Source organism: Gekko japonicus, unplaced genomic scaffold (assembly GCF_001447785.1).
Source record: "Gekko japonicus isolate JY-2015 unplaced genomic scaffold, Gekko_japonicus_V1.1 scaffold643, whole genome shotgun sequence".
NCBI lineage: Eukaryota > Metazoa > Chordata > Lepidosauria > Squamata > Gekkonidae > Gekko > Gekko japonicus.
In genome coordinates, this window is record NW_015164201.1 from 199,852 (window position 1) to 221,747 (window position 21,896).

The 21,896-nt window shown below is 45.0% G+C and overlaps 1 protein-coding gene across 1 annotated transcript in view; it reads left to right on the forward strand.

Annotated features, from left to right (window-relative positions):
• The window catches only part of PASD1 (PAS domain containing 1), a 68,145-nt gene extending 47,108 nt beyond the window's left edge, over positions 1-21,037 (forward strand). The window contains exons 12-21 of the mRNA XM_015408384.1: positions 957-1,038; positions 9,703-9,826; positions 11,347-11,450; positions 12,656-12,742; positions 13,700-13,858; positions 15,470-15,691; positions 15,793-16,004; positions 17,084-17,176; positions 20,019-20,226; positions 20,613-21,037. Coding sequence (XP_015263870.1) covers positions 957-1,038; positions 9,703-9,826; positions 11,347-11,450; positions 12,656-12,742; positions 13,700-13,858; positions 15,470-15,691; positions 15,793-16,004; positions 17,084-17,176; positions 20,019-20,226; positions 20,613-20,789 — 1,468 coding nt within the window. The 3' untranslated portion in view covers positions 20,790-21,037. The remainder of the gene's footprint in view (positions 1-956; positions 1,039-9,702; positions 9,827-11,346; positions 11,451-12,655; positions 12,743-13,699; positions 13,859-15,469; positions 15,692-15,792; positions 16,005-17,083; positions 17,177-20,018; positions 20,227-20,612) is intronic.
• The last annotated feature ends 859 nt before the right edge of the window (positions 21,038-21,896 follow it).

Here is a 21,896-nt window from a genome sequence, read left to right on the forward strand (position 1 = left end):
CATAGAAAAATTATTTCTGAATAGTGGGCAGGCCATAGAGAGTAGTGTTAAAATGTCAAAAGAGTGGAAAATTAGCTAAAAACTTAATGAAGAGAGTTTTTTAAAAGTTGGCTCCTAAAAAGTCAGTAAAGATACTGCCTGGTGAGCTTCGGTGGGGGGGGGGGGAATTCTGCAGCCAGGTAGGCAGCTTCATGCATCCATGTGTATATGTTGTTGACTAACCAACATGCAAAAGCCAAGGCAGACAAGCCAGTGTGGAAAGGGTTCCTTGAAGGCAGAAAGTTTGAAAACCATTCCCATAGAGCAAGAGCAGAAGACGTGCCTTGTGGAGTCCCTTTTGTCACACACAGTAGCCAAAAGGCATCTACTACACTTCTGGAACCACATTCCACACGTTAGTTCTAATTAGAATAAATGTGCTTTCTGGAGAAATAGTGGTATTTTTCCCAGAACAAAAGATAGCATTTTTATTGCTGGCAAAATGTACTGTTACTACAACAGAAATGCAGCTCTGAAGGAATATACTCTATGCACTGTGAACAAAAAATGGGCATGTGTTGCTGTGCTGGCTCAGAGGTTAAGATGCTGAGCTGCAGACCAGAAGGTTGGTAGCTTGGCAGTTCGAGACCCCTGCCGCGTGATGGAGTGAGCTCTCGTCTCTGGCCCCAGCTCCTGCCAGTCTAGCAGTTCAAAAGCAAGAAATTGCAAGTAGATAAATAGGGAGTGCTTCGGTGGGAAGGTAACAGCGTTCCGTGCGCCTTGGTGTTTAGTCATGTTGGCCACATGACCATGGAAAAAGTCTTCGGACAGTGCTGGCTCTTCGGCTTGGAAACAGAGATGAGCACCACCCCCTAGAGTCGGATTTGACTGGCTTTTGAGCAAGGGAAACCTTTACCTTTACCTTTTTAAACTACTCTGACCTATTTTTTAATCCTTTCCAATGCTTCTGAATTCAGTTATGCTGAGGTTCGAGCTGAAAGAAGAAGAGACCTTGGCCTTGAGGAGTCATCCATTGAACTGGCGTCTTCATCTTTGAAGGTATTGGGGTTTGGAATAAGCAAACAGGAGTGTGTGTGTGTGTGTTGTGTGCACGTGAAATATTTGCAGCTGTGACAAACATTTGGGGTGTGCAATTTTGTTTTTACTTCTTTGTATTTATTTAAGCTTGCAAAGATTTTAATTTCAAGGGCTTCTGTTCAGATGGAGATTGTTTTTTGATTGTTATAAAGCTGGTCTTCAGAAGTCTCACATAATAATGTGGAACAGTTAGTGGCACCTGTGTTCATGCTGCCAGATCTCTTCTGGTCCTTGATGAAGGGGGAGAAGCATGTCTCATTTTAATTTTGCAAGACAGGAATGTGGTTACATTTTAAGATGCATGAAAATTAAATTCTCGGTAAGTAGGTATCTTGATCAGTTTGAGAAAGAAATTGCAAATTAGCATAGGACATGTTTTCAAAATCAAAATTTGCATACCTTTTTTCTAGAAGAGATGGGTGTTGCACCATATTCTGATGTCACTTTTAAAAGCATCTTCTGTGTGAGTACACCCATGGGAATCCTCCTTCAGAGCTTTGGCAACAGCATCAAGCGGTGACTCGCTTTTCTAAAGAAGCCTTTGCTGATCAAACTTTGCAGAAAGAACACATCTATTGTTGGACCTCATCTCAAACATAATCCCCACCCCAGCCAACTCTCACATTTCAGTGCCAGCCACCAAGTGCTGAGAAATGAAATCGTGGCTCATGCACGTGTGAACTGGCCCTGCACCAGTTTAATTGAGTGCTCCATGGTCTTTCAAGAAGAAAAAGAAGGGCTGCACCAATTCGGGCAAAGAAGCAAAGAAAAACAGTGGAAAAACAATGAATAATAACCCTGGCATGTTTGGCATTAGCTTCTTGAAGGGGATCTGTAACGTACAAAAGCAGCAGTACTTCAAAGCTGATTCAGTGGGATCATTGCTGCTTTTATATTTTACAGATCCCCCTGAGGAAGCAAATGTGAAACGTGTGGGGGTTATGATTACATTGGAATAATATCATTTTCCCAGCGCACCATTGTTTTTCTCTTTGTCTTTTTGCCCTATGGACTATCACCATGTTTTGAAAACTCCAAAAAGATCTCCTTACAACATGTTCTGATCATTACGGTAATGGCAAAATGGTACAGCTGTAGTAACCGCTGTAAGCAAATCCTTCATTCCCCTAGATACTGTGCATGGGGCCAAGGAACAGCCTTACACTCTCTGAGCAATAGTCCTTCTATAACAGAATATCTCCAAGTTCTCTATGTGGGGAGTCTTTTCAAGCCTTGGACTTCAGGCATTCTATACGCTAAGCCAGTTTTCCATACCAGAATCCTGAAATGGCGTATAGTATTACTTCATGCCTCTCCACTGTCCTAAACACAGAGAAATTCCAGACTCTACAGTGCAGTGTTTAGCTTTCGTTTGGAAGATTTACGTCTGTTATTTACAAAGGTACAAGCAAAACATTAAATGATGAGAAAGCAGAGTCTGCATCAGATTCCTAGGGAGCAACTTTTACGTCCCTCCAAGGCCTGACTGACACCAACCAAGGACTCCCAGCTCTAGAATGGATGTGATACTGGGAGTTTTATGAATGGAGCCCCCACAATTTCTTTTTCTCTTAAACACATTTGATCTGGGTGAGGGCTGCTGCATGAGAGTCTAAGGGTGGCCTGATGGCCTGGTGTGAATTAAGAGTTTTCCCTATATTAAAAGGGCCTCAGGGGGCTGCTGTTTCCCATTGGGGGACCCAGGTGTTCCCTAGTGGGGAAAATAGCTCTCTGGAGCCATTTGATATAGGAGGAAATGGTGCAGGAGGATAGCGAAGTCTTAAACTTCCTCCCCCCCATGCACCACAGCTCTGATCCAGATCAGGTCCACATGTACTTTGTTTGGAGAAAAAAGAAATGCTGGCTCTGTTAATGGAATTTCTCCCATTGCATTTGTGTGAGAGTCAGTCTCCCCCCCACCCTTCAGATCATCAAAGAGGCTGTTTCTTCCATCTGACCTGCCAGCACTCAAACCCAAACTGCTTTATGCAAATGGCACATTCAGGAGGCCAGAGACAGTCATTTAAAAGCTATTGACATTTTTGGTCCCAACCACACATTTGCAGTAACCAAATCAGCCAACTCATAGCAGTTTGTGCATATCATTACTGCCCACATGTGCAAAGAAACGACCAGGGGCCAGTGAAAGAGCTGGCAGCATATCAAACCACGACATCAGTGGTGCTTTTCTGCTGACTCACCAGTTTTGGCCAGACAAGAATTAGAAACCAAGAAATGATTTATTGGTTTGGTTTGTTTGTTTTCCTGCAGATTACTGATGTGCTTGAAAAACTGGGCACAGTGCTATCCAGAGGGAGGGAAGGACTGTAACCACAACGACACTTTCCATTGTCTTTTAAAATAATCAATTTGACATCATCATGCCTGCCCAATTAATAGGGTCAACTCAGTTAACATTTTAAAAATAAACCTTGGCCAGTGTTTTAATAACAAGATGCTAGGGAAACAACAAACAGAGCTTTCTGTAGCCTCTTTGAATTGGGTATCTCTTAATCTTCTGGACCTTTCCTAGCATTTAAAAGCAATTACATAGAGTCTGGCTGTTGGGGTTTGCACAGCACTTCTAAAATTTCTTATGTAATTACTTAATCATATTTATTTATGATCTCAGGTGTGGATTCCAATAATAATTCTCCTCCCCCAACCCCATTCACATGGAACTGAGCTGTCTGAAAAGAACCATCACATGACGGAGTCGAGTACCACTAACTTGAGTGCTGGCATAGCAGAGTGCCTAGAGTGTCAGATTAGGGCCTGGGACAACTAGGTGCCAACCCTCACTCTGCCATGGATTGAGCACACCCCCGTCTCTTAGTCTAAACGACCTCACAAGGTGTTTGTTGTGAGGATAAGTCTGCACTCTGTGTAATCCACCTTGGGTCCCTTGGAAAAAAGGGGACTATAAATAATGTAAATAAAATGAGATAATAAAAATAAAGTGCAATGCTTTTCAGCAGGTTCACATATTTAGTGAGCAAACTGGCCTTAAGTCCATGTTCTCAGACTCATAAGGATATATCTTTTGGGACTGGTCACTTTTATATCAGCAGTGCTCTGATGCATGAGTGAGCCCACAGAATTTGTACTGTACACTGGCCCAGTCACAGGGCCATTGTGCTTAACTAGGGGTGGTTTTTTTGGGTTTTTTTTTTTACAATAATCAGGCACTAATTCCACCCCCATTGCTCATAATAGCAATTTCAGATGTTCAGATCCCGTATATTGTTGGTATCCCTTACAACAACACATCCACCCCAGTGCTGGTTAAGCAGATGTGATGTGGGAGTTCCCAGATGAAACTCAAATTCTTAGGTATGTGGGGGCCTGAGCTTAATTGGGACTATGATGCATGGAGAGAAGGGGCTTTAGCCTTCTCCCGCACCGTTTCTCCTGAAACAGCCTGCTATATTCTCTTCTGGGAAAACTTACATGCACTACATGTTTCCTCAGTGAGCCTATAATAGCTCCCCAAGATTGCTTCAGGTTGGGAAAATGGGGGGGGGGGAGAGGCTTAAGTCCCCTTCCCCCAAACACTATTGTCCCAATCCCAAGTAGACTGTACCTTGCACCTGAGAATCTGAGTTTCAACAGAAAACTCCCAGGGCATGTTGCTAGACAGGGCCCTGGTTGGACCTGTACACAGTAAAAAGTGTATTTAGGCCTTTATTATTCTTGTATTAAAAATGATATCCTAGGAATCAGTGAACTAAAGTGGACAGGAATGGGCGAATTTAACTCAGAAGACCATTATATATACTACTGTGGCCAGGAATCTCGTAGAAAAAATGGTGTGGCCTTTATAGTCAACAAGAGAGTGCAAAAGTCAGTACTGGGATACAACCTCAAAAATGACAGAATGATTTCTGTCCGATTCCAAGGCAAGCCATTCAACATCACAGTAATCCGAGTCTATGCCCCAACCACTGATGCAGAAGAGGCTGAAGTGGACCGGTTCTATGAAGACCTACAACACCTCCTAGAACTAACACCAAAAAATGATGTCCTCATCATCATAGGGGACTGGAATGCTAAAGTAGGAAGTCAAAAGGTAACCGGAATAACAGACAAGTTTGGCCTTGGAAAGCAAAATGAAGCAGGGCAAAGGTTAACAGAGTTTTGTCAAGAGAACACACTGGTCATAGCGAACACCCTTTTCCAACAACCTAAGAGGCGACTCTACACATGGACATCACCAGATGGGCAACACCGAAATCAGATTGACTATATAATTTGCAGTCAAAGATGGAGAAGCTCTATCCAGTCAGTAAAAACAAGACCTGGAGCTGACTGTGGTTCAGATCATGAGCTACTCATTGCAAAATTCAGACTTAAACTGAAGAAAATCGGGAAAACCATGAGGCCATTCAGGTTTGACCTAGATCACATCCCTGATGAATATACAGTAGAGGTGAAGAATAGATTCAAGGGTCTGGATTTGATAGATAGAGTGCCTGAAGAACTATGGACAGAGGTTCGTGACATCGTACAGGAGGCAGCAATCACCACCATCCCAAAGAAAAAGAAATGTAAGAAAGCAAAGTGGCTTTCTGATGAGGCTTTACAAATAGCAGAGGAAAGAAGGAAAGCGAAAGGCAAAGGCGAAAAGGAAAGATTTACCCAACTGAACGCAGATTTCCAGAGAACAGCAAGGAGAGATAAGGAGGCCTTCCTGAATGAACAGTGCAAAGTAATAGAAGAAAACAATAGAATGGGAAGGACTAGAGATCTCTTCAAGAAAATTGGAGAAATCAAGGGAGCGTTCCATGCAAAGCTGGCCATGATAAAGGACAAAAACGGTAGGGACCTAACAGAAGCAGAAGAGATTAGGAAAAGATGGCAAGAATACACAGAAGAACTATACAAGAAAGACCTCAATGTCCTTGACAAACACGACGGTATAATCACTGACCTTGAGCCAGACATCCTGGAATGTGAAGTTAAATGGGCCTTAGAAAGCATTACTAACAACAAAGCTAGTGGAGGTGATGGTATTCCAGCTGAGCTATTCAAAGTCTTAGAAGATGATGCTGTTAAAGTTCTGCACTCCATTTGCCAGCAAATTTGGAAAACGCAACAGTGGCCACAGGATTGGAAAAGATCAGTATACATTCCAATCCCAAAGAAGGGCAATGCCAAGGAATGTTCAAACTATCGCACAATTGCACTCATATCACACGCTAGCAAGGTCATGCTCAAGATCCTACAAGCTAGGCTTCAACAGTACGTGGATAGAGAACTACCAGAAGTACAAGCTGGGTTTCGAAGAGGTAGAGGAACGAGAGATCATATTGCCAACATTCGCTGGATTATGGAGAAAGCAAGAGAGTACCAGAAAAATATCTACTTCTGCTTCATTGACTATGCTAAAGCCTTTGACTGTGTGGATCACAACAAACTATGGCAGGTCCTTAAAGAGATGGGAGTACCAGACCACCTCACATGTCTCTTGAGAAACCTGTATAAGGGCCAAGAAGCGACAGTTAGAACCGGATACGGAACAACTGATTGGTTCAGCATAGGAAAAGGAGTACGACAAGGATGTATACTGTCACCTTGCTTATTTAATATATATGCAGAGTACATCATGCGAAATGCTGGCCTGGATGAATCACAAGCGGGAATTAAGATTGCTGGGGAAAAGATCAACAACCTCAGATATGCAGATGATACCACTCTAATGGCTGAAAGTGAAAAGGATCTAAAGAGCCTCTTGCTCAGAGTAAAAGAGGAGAGCGCAAAAGTGGGCTTGAAGCTCAACATCAAAAAAACTAAGATCATGGCATCCGGCCCCATCACTCCTTGGCAAATAGAAGGGGAAGCTGTGGAAGTAGTGACAGACTTCACGTTCCTGGGATCCCAGATCACCGCAGACTGTGACTGCAGCCATGAAATTAAAAGACGCCTGCTCCTTGGGAGGAAAGCGATGGCGAACCTAAACAGCATGATAAAAAGTAGAGACATCACCCTGCCAACAAAAGTCTCAAAGAAGACAGAGACGGCAAAGGATGAGATGGTTAGACAGTGTCATAGATGCAACGAACATGAAATTGAGCCAACTTCAGAGGACGGCGGAAGACAGGAGGGCCTGGCGGGAGATGATCCATGGGGTCGCGAAGAGTCGGACTCGACTGTGCGACTGAACAACAACAAAATTATAAATGTGAGTGGGGGTGGGGAGCTGACACTGAAAAAGCGGCGTGACGGGTCTCAGACCATCTAGTGCACTCATGGCAAAGGTGAGAGTTGAACTGAGGTCTTCTGATTTGTCGCCGCACAAAATCTTATGTGACCACCCATTTTTTTCCTCCAGGTTGTATGTCTTACTTGCAGGTATCACATTTAATAGGTTTGGGTTTTTTTCAATGGGGATGGCAGTACAAAACATCCCCAAGACAGATTCAGCAACTACTGCCTGGCAATGGAAAGTGCCAGCAATTCACAGCTGACAAGGGCAACCCCACAGGGTTGTCAAGGGAAGAAATGGGCAGAGGAGATAATGCCATTGCCTGCTTCTATGTAGCAACTCTGGACTTCTTTGGTGGTCTCCCACCCAGGGCCAAACCTGCTTAGCCTCCAAGTTCTGATGACATCCGGAGCAGGGCGACGGGTGCCTGGACCACCTAATTTAAGCACATTGTATGTAGCCATTAATTGCTGCATTGAATGAATCTGGATTTGGCTCTACATCATCACCCTTTGTCCATCTGTCTACTATTGCGTGATGCGGGTTGCTTTTTAAAAGGCTAATACAGCTGACAAACATTATCCCCAGTAAGATTTTCTTTTTCTTTTTTTGCTCTCCTGCTCCTCTTCCTTTTTGTATTTGAGGCACAAGGTTGTCCTTCTTTCTACTCAGTCTGCCTCATTTGGTCATTCATTCATTTTGCATTAACTATTGAAAGCCAATGGACTGTGACTTGTTGGAAGACATTGGGCAAAAGGGAGCTAATTATAAAGGCGTGTTTCTATTTATATGTACAGATCTGTTGCTGGCAAGCAGGGATGGGTAGAGGGAGCAAAAGGTCACACAGGCAACAATGTTGTGTCTTGTCAAATGCCCTTGATGGTGATTGGTGATGGGCTTTCCATTGAACCTTAGTAACAATGGGGCAGGTCCAACCGACTGCTTCTACTTAATGCATTTGTCTCTGGTTCTCATCATGCCACTTGAGGTCTGCTCTTCCTATACTATCGCAAAACCATGGATTGAGACGAGAGCTAGCTTAGGTGTTCTTTACCAGTGTGATCATATTCCTTCCCACCAACTTTGTGACATTAAAACTCCAATGCATAAAACCTAATGGGGTTGGATTGGTTGGTATAGATCATGTATTTAGCAACAAATGGAGATGTAGAAGAAGAAGAAGAGATTGGATTTATACCCCGCCCTTCACTTGGAGTCTCAGAGCAGCTTACAAACTCCTTTCCCTTCCCCTCCCCACAACAGACTCCCTGTGAGGTGGGTGGGGCTGAGAGAACTCTGACACAAACTGCTCTTTCAGGAACAGCTGTGCCAGAGCTTGTGACAGACCCAAGGTCACATCAGCAGGTGCAAGTGGAGGAGTAGGGAATCAAACCCGGTTCTCCCAGATCACAGTCCGCACGCGTAACCACTGTACCAAACTGGCTCTCAGAGGGAAGTCCCAAGTTCATGGCTCAACTAGGTCACAGCTTGGCTATATCCTCACCCTCTGCTTTTTGGCAGCTGCTGTAATTACACGGTAGAAACTAGAACTTCTGGTGCTGGAGTTCTCATTCTCTGCACAGACACCAGGATACTGGATGGGTTACACCACTGACTAGTAGATGAGTTCCTGTTCAGGATACCACCTCATGTAGATAATGACATTAACTTGTCCATAAGTAGGGTATCTTTTTAGTGGTTGTACCAACCTTATGAGGTACGCCCCTCCTTCCACAACTTATGATATTGAGCCAGCCCCTTCACTGATAGCATTTTGGTAGTGCGTGAAGGCTGTTCTTTTCCATCAGATGTTTGGCTGAATTATTTGTAATTGATCAAATAGTTTACTCCTACTGTGTATGCTGTTATTGTTGGATTATGTGGATTATGTTTTTGGATTATTTGTATTTGGGTTATGAGCAGCCTTGGAAACTTTATTACATGGCAATGTATTAACTTAATAAAACAAAAGTGTAAATGGGTGCAATAAGGGAAAGGGCAAGCTTGGTTAAATTCTGTCAAACACTTGAATTTAAAAGGCAACCATTTTCTGGATTGTGTCCACTGTACTTGTTCTGATGATACACAAATGATGGAACTGTACCTGCAAAGGAAAAACAGCTTTCATCATTCCCTTTATGGGAGTTGACAGGAGAAACTTCTATAAACTTAATTTGAAGTAGTCACATTTTAAACACATAGAAGTCAAAACAAGTCTTGCAGCATCTGAACAGATTTATGGTTCGCCTTTAAGGTGCAACACTTCTTGGTTTTGTTTTATTCTCACAGCAACCCCTCTGGAAGGAATTAATGAGTCTTGTATCCTGATCCTATAATGTCACCTGCCTTCTGGATCTGAAGAATCCAGATACTTTTGCTTCTGCTGCTAACATTCATTCCTGGCTTTACCTCTTTTTCAGAGTCAAGAAAGTTTCATCGATATCCGGCCATGTGTAACCAGCCAAGAACCCAGTCGGGAGAGGGTGTCCGTGTCATCTCATAGTTCCCGCCGATCCTCGCACACAGCACTCTCTGATTCTGCATGTGGGTGTCACTTTGAACTGTTGGCCACTGTATAGCACCAAGGGGGGGCAATTCTAAGCCAGTTGATGGATCACATCGGTGTGAACCCAAGAGCCTCATTTTACCTGTCTTCCGTGCAAGATTTATTGCCCATAGGAGGAGGGGCTGTGGCTCAAGGTTGAGCATCTGCTTTACATGCGGGTGGTCCAAGGTTCAGCCTCTGGCATCTTTTATTTAAAGGATCTTGGATAACAGGTGATGGGAAAGACATTTCTTGGCCTGAGGCTCAGGAGAGCTGCTGCCAGTGAGAGTCGATGTTGCCAGTAAAAGTGATCTGATTGGAATAAGGCAGCTTCATGTAGTCACTGGATGCTCTATGCTACTGCTGGTGGCTTTTAGCTGCCATGATTGATTCTTTTGCTGTGTACTGCCTACCTGGATTTTAAAAAGGGGGACTATAAACAGCTATCAGCTAAATAGAGTGTCTGTCTCCTGAGGCATTATCTCTCTGAATACCAGGTCTCAGGAGATGAATTTTTCTCAGTCACATTGCTGACCACTGTTAGAAACTGGGTGCTGGGCTAAATGGACCATCGGTCTCATCTGGGTAAGGTGCTGTTCTCATGCTGCACTCCTAAAAGCCTCTTCTGCACACTTTGTGTCAGTGTTGCACTTTAATGAGGATTCCTGACTGAGGCAGTTCTTAGCTTAACAGACGCTAGCTTTGATTCAGCACCACTTAGGAGTGTGAGGAGCCTTGCACTACTTATGTTCAATCCCCCCCACACACACCTTTAAATTAACTTCCTAAAAAGTTCCTGTGGGTGGAAGGGCAGCTTGTGCTGGAAAGGCTCTTGGTGGCTATGAAGAGAAGAAGAAGAGGTTGGATTTATATCCCGCCCTTCACTATCTGAAGGAGTCTCAGAGTGGCTTACAATCTCCTTTCCCTTCCCCTGTCCCTGTGAGGTAGGTGGGGCTGAGAGAGCTCTCCCGAGAACTGCCCTTGAGGGAACAGCTCTGAAAGAACTGATGACTGACCCAAGGTCACAGTAACAGCTGCATGTGGAGGAGTGGGGAATGAAACCTGGTTCTCCCAGCTTAGAGTCCGCGTTCCTAAGCACGGCACCAAGCATATTAAGTCACCCAACAGCCTGGTGCTGTGAACTATGATTAAGGAATAGTCTCACCAGATATGGTTTCATGTGGTCTGGAAGGAACTGCTGTATCTCAAGAAGATGGTTTCAGGCAGCGATGTTGGTCTGCAGAAGAACAGCCAGATTCAAGCCCAGCAGCACCTGAGAGACCAGCAAGATTTCCAGGGCATGAGCTTTTGAGAGTCAGGGCTCCCTTGGTCAGGTGTCTGGTAAAGAAGGGGGCTTTGACTCTCGAAAGCTTATGCCCTGGAAATCTGAATGGCCTTTTAAGGTGCTGCTGGGCTTGAATCTGGCTGTGATCTCCTCCAGCTCAGGATTGGGTATGAAATGGGAAAGTATTTTTGTGATAATGTGAGCACCGCCTTAAAGGACACTTCTCTTTTGCAGCCACGTCATCCATACGGCATACCGATGCCAGCACCCCTACCAGGCAGTCACTGCCCATGTCGGACAAGGCACCTCTCAGGCTGGCCTCAAGCAGCAGCACACAGGTCAGTGGCTGCCACGTCTTCCCCAGGGTGTATCTCGGAGAGAAGGAGTCTGACTCAAAGAGGGGGAATCCCTCTGGAATTGAAGCAGAGGGAGGTGTTGTTTATATCCAGATCCAAAAAGTAAACCACAATCCATTAGGACCAACCAAAATGACACAAAACAGTGTGCAAGTTTTCAAGTTCTCCAGAACTCTTCATCAGGGTGGATGTTACAAAATAAAGAAGAGGTGGATGGAGAAAAAGAGCTGTTTCAGGCCATGATTTTAAGGCCTTTTCTTGGCAGCATCCCTGTGCTTAATGTTGCCTTTGGTCTCAGGTTACACCCCGAATTCCGTGAATAAGAACAAATGCTGTCTGTCTCTGTCATGGTGTTTATATCCAGGTGATACAATGATATAAAGATGAATAACAACTACAATACCAAGAGCAGGCCTTCCCTCTCCAGTGGACTAGCTCTCCACCTGCATAGTTTGAGCCTTGTTCTTTCTCCTTCTGCGTAACGGCGTCAGGACTGCTGAAAACTGCTGCATTGTCTTAAAATTTGATGCAGTCTGGTGGTCAGTTGAACAGCGAACTGGAGGAGAATCCTGTGACCTCAGCCTGATAGTCAGCTGCCTTTAGTGCTTTGCTGGGTAGACAGGCAGTTGATGCATGCTTAAAAGGAATAAATACACGTAAATTGGGTTGTCAGCTGATAGGAGAGACATGGGATGGCCAGCGCTGCTTCTGTGCCTTTAGCAAGTAGTTTGATCTGCTGAAATTGGCACGTGAAGCGTTTCATAGTGAGGAACAGAGCATTTATCTGCCGCCTGTTACCTGCAAATCAAACTGCACAGGAGCAGAGGCTGGTAAAGCTGTCGGCAGGACTATTTATAAAACAGGACGCATGAAGCTAGATGGTCTTGAAGTGCTGGTAGGCTTGGGGAGTTTTCAGAGCTAAATAAAGTATCTTTAAAAGGGCAGATGCCTGTGAAAATATTGCCCTGGTTTCAGCTGTTTTCCCTGACTTGCTAGTGTTCTATATGAAGAGATGTATATTTCTGTATGAGGAGCACGGAGTCATTTGAAACCACCATCTGATACGTCTCAAACACAGGTACTGTGTAAACTAGGTCGTGGAGGCACAGTCTTCTGGGAACGTTATTACAAAGAGATATTCATGCTTGTGCTGAATGCATTATGACCCCACTGTTTTTCTTTCACAGGGTATAATAACCCCTCAAACGCCCGCTGAGCATCTCACGCAGCGTCACATGGCGCAGCCCACGGTTCCCTCGCAGCAAGCGGTTATGGTAAGTCCCCCCGTGGTACACAGTCAGCTCTACACGTGCCTGTGTGGCAAGCAGAGAGAGGGAGAGACGGCCATAGGTGATACCCGTGGGCGTTTCCCCACCTCCTCGGCTGGCAGTCAGTGATCTGAGGCAGGGGCCGGGAAGCGCCCAGCACAACAGATGTGAAGTGTACAGCTTAGAAGTAATCACTGTTCTGAAGGGAGAGGGGGAAAATGTAATGACAGCTGAATGTCTCTTGAGACAAATACCCACTGAAGTCCTGAGGCCTCATGTAATTATGAGAGAAACTTGGATGTCTTGCACTAGATGCGTTTATAACTTCTTTAATTAGCGGGAGGCTCTTCAAGTCAAGTTCTTTATTTCTGAACTTACAACCAGCTATGTTGATCCTTACTGCTTCAACGAGACAGCTAATGATGATAAAGTATTAAAATACAGTGAGCTAACTTCATGAATCTGTAAGGGTTGAGAGAATTGGAGAGAACTGTTTAAAACTATTGGGGTTCTTTTTGTGTTTGTATTGTTTTATATGTATATGTACACACATTTTTATGTTTTATGAATTATGTTTAATATATGTAATCTCATCGGTCAAAACTCTCAGTTAAAATCCTGGGCAATAAGGAACCTTTTATTAGATACAATACATGAAGCAGCCGTTAGCCCGCACTTTCACCACCCCAGTTAGTCTTTGTACATGAATCCACCATGTGCCATCTAGTGCCAGATTTATCCTGTTTTTGTTGTATCTTTGTAATCTAGATTTACTGCATTGTCGCATTAATTTTGGTTTTTAAAAAATTTTGTAATCTCTAAGTGTCAGCAAGAAAGACAGTAAAAAAGAAAGTAAATAAAATAAAAGGGGGAAAAGTTTTCTTTCAGACATGTAGCTTTTAGTAATCACTGTTTGCAAAAGGTACCGTTGGGTGACCCCTTCCTTCCATTCTGTATCCGTAGCCCGTGTATCACTTCCCAGCCCAGATTGGGATGATGCATCAGCTGAAAGAGCAGCTGGAAGAGAGGACCCGCATCCTGCAAGCTGACATCAAGACGCAGCAAGAGGAGCTGCATGTCATCAAAGAACAGCTTCTGCTGGTGCAAGACTCCAACCTGCAGGTATTTTGACAGGACTTCCCCTAAACTGCCGTCTTTAAATCAAAATACTTCCCATTGCATTTAGGAACATACCAGAGTGCTTGGATTTGATCTCCAGATGTTCAGTCCGGCCCCCCCGCGAAAGCAGCCATGGGGGCAGATGTTCGGAGTCGGGGCTGAACAAAATCAGAGTTCAGAAACCTTAAAGACCAACAAAATTTTGCTGTATATAAGCGTTTGTGAGCCCAAACTCACTGTGTCAGCTAACTGGGGCTGCAGACATCTCGACAGGACATTCTCTGAATCAAGGGTGTGGCACTGGGAAAGGAAGGGATTAAGTCTCCTCCCCGTGTTACTTACCTGATTGAAAATCCCTGCCCCAGGACTGCTATAAACCCTGGAAAAGAACATATACCCATATTGTTTGTTTTTTGTCCCTACTGAGGCTAAAAGCAACTCGTGGTGACTGTTTTTGACTGCAACAAATGGCTGGGAGGTGGGGAAGAAAATGTTCAGCCATAACATTCCCTAATGCTGCAGCCCCAATCCAGATTGCCCCCCTTCAACCCACCCTCCCCGTGGTTGCTATGAAACATCTGGAATTCCATACATGAGATATTGTTTGGCCAGCCCTTATTTTCAGCCTTGCAGATAAACAGTTACAAGCCGGCCAGTTTTTTCCAAGTCAGTCTGCCTGCACATCTCCACATCAGCCAGTAGTAACCTAAAAGGGACAGGGACCCAGCTTTTTATAAAAGCTTCTTTACCTGTATACTTGGACATGATTTGTACTCCCTATAGGCAAAGAGGTGGGTGCCTGTTTCCAAACTTGTGTGTGCCATGCAAAATGTACTGAACTACAGAAAGATGGTGCCGTGTCCTGCTAGTAGTTAGGTGAACTTGTGTATAGTGACATTTCATTGTGTGGAAGGTACAGGTGCAGGCTGCTAGGATTGTGTGAGTTTTCTGAAATCAGTATTCAACATGATGCAGCTGTTTGCAAATGATCCTATCCAGTGGGGTATACCTAAGCCTATTCATTCAGTGCCCTTATGTTACTTGATCCCTGTTCAGGGGGAACAGGGCCCTGCAGCTGACTGAAGTAGGACCCCCCCTGCTCCGCTAGATGGCTGTCCGCTGAACTTGGATTAAATTTTAGAGAGCACAGAGGTTCTTTTCTGGCTATTTATTTCTTGGCTAGCAGAGAGACAGAAATCTTTCATACTAACAAAGCTATTTTATGCTTTGTTTCTGGACAGTTTTGAAACTTAAAAAATGCACAACTGTTATTCTAAAGTAGGACTTCTCTTGTGAAATGTTCACCCTTCGCAAAGGGGGAAGCGTGGATGGTAATATATCCAAAGGGTGGGTGCCATCTAGTGGTCATGTTGAGTACTGATCCAGCAAGTTACTAGAATAACATGCAGAAACCCCATGTTTACAGCACCCCTTCCTGCTGTGGTAAGAGATGTTTTATTATGGACTTTTGCTGCCATGCTTTTGGTACATGTCCATTTTCAAAGAGATCTCTTTCTCTCCTGCTTAATATCAGGCATTTGGGGATGTCCCCAAAGTCCACATGCTCACTGCTGTCTTTTACTTCTCCACCCTTTCCCCCTACTGTTTGGACAGATGCTGATGCAACAGCCGATGCCAGTGGTCTTCAACAATGTGCAGCAACCCCAGAACCCACGGAGGCCTTCTCAGCAACAAGCAGCAGCAACAGGGGGCAGGCATGGGACGACCTCCAAGAAGTCTCAGCAGCAAGGCCTTACGGGAACCAAGCAGTACTGTGGCACGCCCTTGCCCTCGCCACGGCAATTCCTCAGGGAACCTTGTGTCACGTCATCCCAGGTTTGGGGTTTTTTTTTAAACATGGTACCAGATGAATTGATGCTTTAAAAAAAAATCTATATAGCTCCGTTCTAATGAAGGCTTTTGCGTTTATGTATCAGGTACAGTCGCAGCAGCAGCAGCAAAAGCGTGTTCTGAGAGGAAACCAGATCCAGCAGGCATGCTTGCCAATGCAGATGAGCATTTCAATGCCCCTCTACAATAATCCCATGGTGTTCTCCCAGACGCACCCTATCACTGTGTCTGCTCCGATGCCAGCCGAAATGACTGAGAGGCAGCAGCAGCCTGACTACAGCCAAGATCGGAGTCTACGGTACAGACTACTTATCTGTTTCTAAATTAAAGTACTTATACCCCGCTTTTCCTTCATTGCTCAAGGCAGTTTACAAATCCAAATTTTAAACAAACAAAAAGTAGAACTAATCCCAGTTAACATCTCTCTTCCACCACCACTACCATGTCTGTAGCCAGGCACTAGTGAATAAAGTGACTTTGCAATGCCTCCTAAAAACTTCTAGAGAACAACAGCTTCACCTGCTCACCGTTCTGTAGAGTAGGAGCTACTACAGAGAAAGCACGTAGCTCTGCTCTGGTGGACTAACTGAAGTGAGGAAATAGCTAGTAGGAGGCAAGCCGAGGACCGTAGTTTAAGACATAAATCTGCACTTAGCCATGGGGAAGAGGCCAGTTACTTTTGGCCTCAAGAGTTTGTGAGAATGCACAGGAGAAGAGAGCCACCCACTCTACCTGGAGGAATGGAGAAATGGAAATATGGCAGGTACAAGGAGGAATGTTAGGAATGTTATCCTCCTTCAGTTACCTTGCACCATAGCAGTTCTGCAAAATGTGGGAGGCCACTCCCGTTTTTGCTTTAGGGACCGAGACTGTTGCTCTGTGAGTCCATAGAAGAATTCCCCCAAGTGATAGTTGAGTGGTTCCTGTTATTAGGACCCAGCAAAACAGCACCAAACCGGTCAGAAAGTTTTTGAGTTCTCCAGAGAAATCTTAATTGGATTGTATATTCAAACATGGAAAAGGGGAGCAGGGGATTGTTTCCTGACATGATGGAGAGGTCTCAAGCCTGCAGCTTGTGGAATCTTAAATTGGAACACTTGGTGATGTTGCAGACTTAATTGGATTAGGTAACACTGGGTGCAAACCAGGTTTCTAGTTGCCCCAAAGGGATACTGGACTAAAGAAGCCAAAACCAACGCAGGGAGAAATGCATTGCTTCCTTCACACCCCTTTGTTAGCCTGCCTACATTGACCTAACATTGACTTCCCCTGCTAAGATTTTTTTGAACACATTCACATGGAGGAGCAAGCATTGTGCTGGCTCTTTGAGTTCCCTGGTTCTCACTGCATTGTGGTGGCTTGTCACTTTTCCAACAGGATGTTGCTAGATCAGCCTGTGCAGCCCTTGATGTCCAGCACTAGTGGGAACAGCCAGTCTTCACAAGGCACTGCTGGCAGACAACAAGCCAAGTAAGCCTCTGCAGTTATTTAAACTGTGTTCCTTGGGGTTTCCTGCAGGAGCTTAATTTGGGTCAATCTCCACACAGAAGACAAAACTGTGTTCTTCTTAGGACAAGCCTGTTACATTGCTTGGGACCTGCGAAACCAAATGCATCCTACTAGGTGTGGAGCAGGTTAAGAACATAAGAAAAGCCATGTTGGATCAGGCCAATGGCCCATCCAGTCCAACACTCTGTGTCACACATTGGCCAAAACCCAGGTGCCATCAGGAGGACCACCATCAGGGCCAGAACTCCAGACGCCCTCCCACTGTTCTAAGCCTACTGCTCATTAATTTCACTGAGTGCCCACGAGTTCTTGTATTGTGAGAGAGAAAAGTACCCCCCCTTCTCTATCCCATGCATAATTTTGTAAATATCATATTAGCCCTCAATCATCGTTTTTCCAAGCTAAAGAGCCCTAACCTCTTTAACTTTTCTTCATAGGGAAGGTGTTCCATCCCCTTAATCATTTTAGTTGCCCTTTTCTGCACCTTTTCCAATGCTATAATATTTTTTTTGAGGTATGGCTCCCAGAACTGTACACAGTATTCCAAATGAGGCTGCACCATAGATTCATACAGGGGCATTAGGATACTGGCTGATTTGTTTTCAGTCCCCTTCCTAATAATCTCCAGCATAGCATTTGCCTTTTTTTATTGCACTTGCACACTGAGTTGACATCTTCAGTGAGTTCTCTCCTGGTCAGTTACTGCCAGTTCAGACCCCATCAACATATATTTATAGTTAGGAGTTTTGGCTCCAATGTGGATTATTTTGCACTTGCCCATGTTGAACCTCATTTACCACATTGATGTCCACTCGCCCAGCGTCCGCAGATCTCTCTGGAGCGCCTCACAGTCCTCCCTGGTTCTCTACACCCTGAACAACTCAGTGTCATCTGCAAATCTGGCCATTTCACTGCTTACTCCCACCTCCAAATAATTAATGGACCAAGGACTGAGTCCTGTGGTATCCTATTGCTTACCGCCTTCCACTGTAAAAACTGCCCATTTATACTCACTCTGTTTCCTGTTAATTAACCCGTTTTTAATCCACAAGAGGACTTGTCCTCTTATCCTGTGACTGCTGAATTTACTTGGGAGCGTTTATTAAAAGCTTTTTGAAAGTCTAGGTAAACAACATCTACTGAGTCACCCTTGTACACAGGTTTGTTCCCCTCTTCAAAGAACTCTAAAAAGTTAGTGATTCATGATCTTCCCTTGCAGAATCCATGCTGATTTTTCCTCAATAGCTTTTGTTCATCAATGTGCCTACTAATTCCATCTTTAATAATGGATTCCAACATCTTACCTGGTATTGACATTGAACCTGTAATTTCCCAGTGCTCCTCTGGAACCTTTTTAAAAGATGGGGGTTACATGAGGTACCTTCCAGTCCCTGTGAATGGAGGCAGATTATAGTGATAGATTGTATATTTTTGTCAGGAGGTCCACAAGTTCACATTTGAGTTCTTTCAGAATTTTTTGATGTATGCCATCTGTATGCCTGGTGATTTAACAGGTTTTAATTCGTCCATCAGTCATAGGACCTCCTGTCTCATCACCTCAATCTGACTCAGGTCTTTCAACACCCCTCCCGAAATCAGCGGTTCTGGAGTGGGGAAGCACTTCCCATCTTCTGCAGTGGAGACAGAGGCAAAAAATGCATCCAGCTTCTGTGCCATTTCACCATCATCCTTTAGTAATCCTTTTACCCCTTGGACATCCAAGGGCCCCACTGCCTTCCTGGCTGGTTTTCTGCTACTAACATATCTGAAGAAATTATTATTGTTGGTCTTTATGTTTTTTGCTATCTGGTCCTCATAGTCCCTCTTTGCCTGTCTGATCACTGACTTGCATTTTATTTGCCAGCGCCTGTGCTCCCTTTTATTTACCTCATTGTTTGGGGGCACACATGGACCCACCATTGCCAGTATACTCAGGTGGCAGCTGTAGCCCAGAATGTCTTATTTTATCTGTGCTTCAGCTAGTTCACCAGCTGTGCTGCACAGCTGGAAGGCAGAGACCCAGCTGCCATTGTTCATGCGCTGGTGACTTCCAGATTGGTCTACTATAATCACCCAGAAACTTCAAACGGCTCAGTTGCCCACCAGTAGACAACATGTTGCTTTGCCTGTCATGCTTGTGATATAAACATAGCCTGGGCCTTGTGCATTCCATTAAAAAAAAAATTCTGCAACCAGCTGATCCAAATTCTGCAATTTCGAGATCATGTAAATCACCAAATTTGTATATTTCCCCCCTATTTTGCGTAGAGTATGCTGTTGTTTTTTTGTTTTTGTTTTTGCTATATTCTAGTTTTGGTAGTTGTGGTTGGGTCAAGGCACTGAATTTATGTCTCCGAGTGGCTGAACATTTCATTACGGTATCCTTCTGGCTTCTGAGATTTCCCACTTTCAGCATATCTTCAGAAAAACTTGGACTAGAAATCTGGTTGTTGTTTTTTAAAGTTCACTTTCAACAGAAACTGGAACTTCAGTGTGGAAAGGGTGGTTCCAAGGGCTTGTGAAAGTTTCACCAGTATTCTGTGATGGTTCATTCACACATGGAAGTCGTGACCAGTCAGGGCAAAGCTCTCAGCTGTAAGGTGCTGCTCTTTGTCACGTGACTCCAGCTTGTCAGACCTCCTTGCTAGCTTTGGCCTTAGGACGTGATACTTTGCTTCCTCGTTCCAAGCTGCTGTGTGTGTGTGTGTGTAGCCCATGCCGGTATGTTGTAGTCACTCACTAATGAAGTGTTTCTTGTAAGGTTTTAAAACCTTGACATGATTATTCCTTTCCTGCCTTGCAGGTTTCCTCAAGAGCAGCAGGGCCTGCCTCCTGCCATCCAGATGCAGCCAATCACCTGCACTGCCGTTCGCGCCTCTGCCCCCACCCCCGTGTTTACCCCCTCAGTGATGATTCCACACACCAACATCACTGCACAGCAGAGCCATCCCCCTGGCACCCTCCACCAGTGGCAGCCACAGCAAGTTCAACAACATCACCTCTATCTTCAGGTAATGCAGTTTGTAATACAGGTTGGGAAGATGTGAAATCAGCTAATTCGGGTATGAAGGATGGCATGCACTCGTGAGGGTGAGGTCTGTAAATGGCTATTAAGCAGGGCACCCAGATGTGAGGCAGTATGCCTCTGAAGGCCAGATGCTGGAAGAGGGGGGAAAGGGTTGTGGTCTGCTTATGAGCTTCTCAGAAGATGTGGCCACCAGTGTTTGCAGAACTAGATGGACCCATGGTCTGAGCCAGCAAGGTGGTTCTTTCATTCTTCGAGACTGTCTTCTATTCTAGGAGTCAACACAGGGAGGGGGGGGGTCAGGAATGGTGCAGATATGTGGGAGGGCTGCTTATGTCCACCTCTGAAACTGACCTCTCTGTTCTTCTGCAGATGCAAGGTGCTACTGAGCCAGTCCAGGCAGGCCAAAACCAGCACATATTCCAGCCCTCTCATCTGCCACAGCAGAATGCCACTATGGGCTATTTCCACCACCCGCAGCCACAGAACCACCACCTGCAGGGCCAGCCTTGTGGCTTGCAGGACCTGTCCGAAATGCAAATGCCTTGAGGCTGAGGGCTGGAAAGACAGCGGTGGCAGGTGTGTGCTCAGGCGGAGCAGGGGCTGTGCTGAGCAGAGGGTGAAGGGACAGAGGGCGAGTGCAGAGGAGCAGATGCCTTCCCTGTACACCTGGAGAGCGAAGCTCACACGAAAGGGATGGCGGCCAAGGCTTGACAGCTGGCTCAGCAGGGACCAAGTACAGCCGTGGGAGTTCTCACGCTGTCAGCGTTTCAAACGTGTTTGGTGTTTTAAAAACAAAAGCCACACAGCTGCACTTGCTTCAGCAAAACAGGACCAAAGTGAAGTTTGGTGCCATTGATTGTTTTGGTTGCATGCAGCTAGAACATGGGGGTTATACGTCCCGTGCGGGGAGAGTGAGAGGGGAAGGATGGTTTCTCCAGAAAAGCAAATGGAGGCAAAAGCGAAGTTGTCTGTGAAAGCTCTTGTCTACCAGGGCAGGGTCCCAGGCGGAGCTGATTCTCTGTCCCTTAAGCAAAAAACAAGGCAAACTTGATTTGCCCAAACGGGGGAACTAATTGCAGAAGAGAAAAATCCCTTAGTATGGCCACCTAGGAAAAGCCAGATAGATATATTTATAAACAATGACGGTAGATGGATTTCTAGCTGGCGGGTGTTATTTTAATAAGTCAGGTTTTACATGCTGATGCAATGGCAGATGACACCGCCTAGGTATGCGGGAGGCAGCTGCATATTTACAAAAAACAGAACCTTTGCTGAAATTCACTGTGAAGCAATGGGAACATGGAAATTATATAACTGTTAGCAGGCAATTTTAAAATTGTTCTGTTGAGTATATGGGTGTGAAAAAAAGAAAACCAAACGGTTCATTTGGTTGAGTAGTTCACACATGGATCCTGCAGTAAATTTCCACTAATGGAAACGGCACAGAATTTTCACCTGTTACCCTCTCCTGCTTCAGACTTTCAACTTCTCCTCCCATGCTGTTGGAGAGGGGGGGTTGGGGGGGTGTCGGCCCATTGGCCCCTTCAGGAGCAGCATTTTAGGGATCGTGTTGGGCTGTAGCAGTGCTGGAGGGGAAGTCCTGCTGGCACAAAAATGTCTTCTGTTTGGGGAAATCTCCCAGAGGATCCAAGC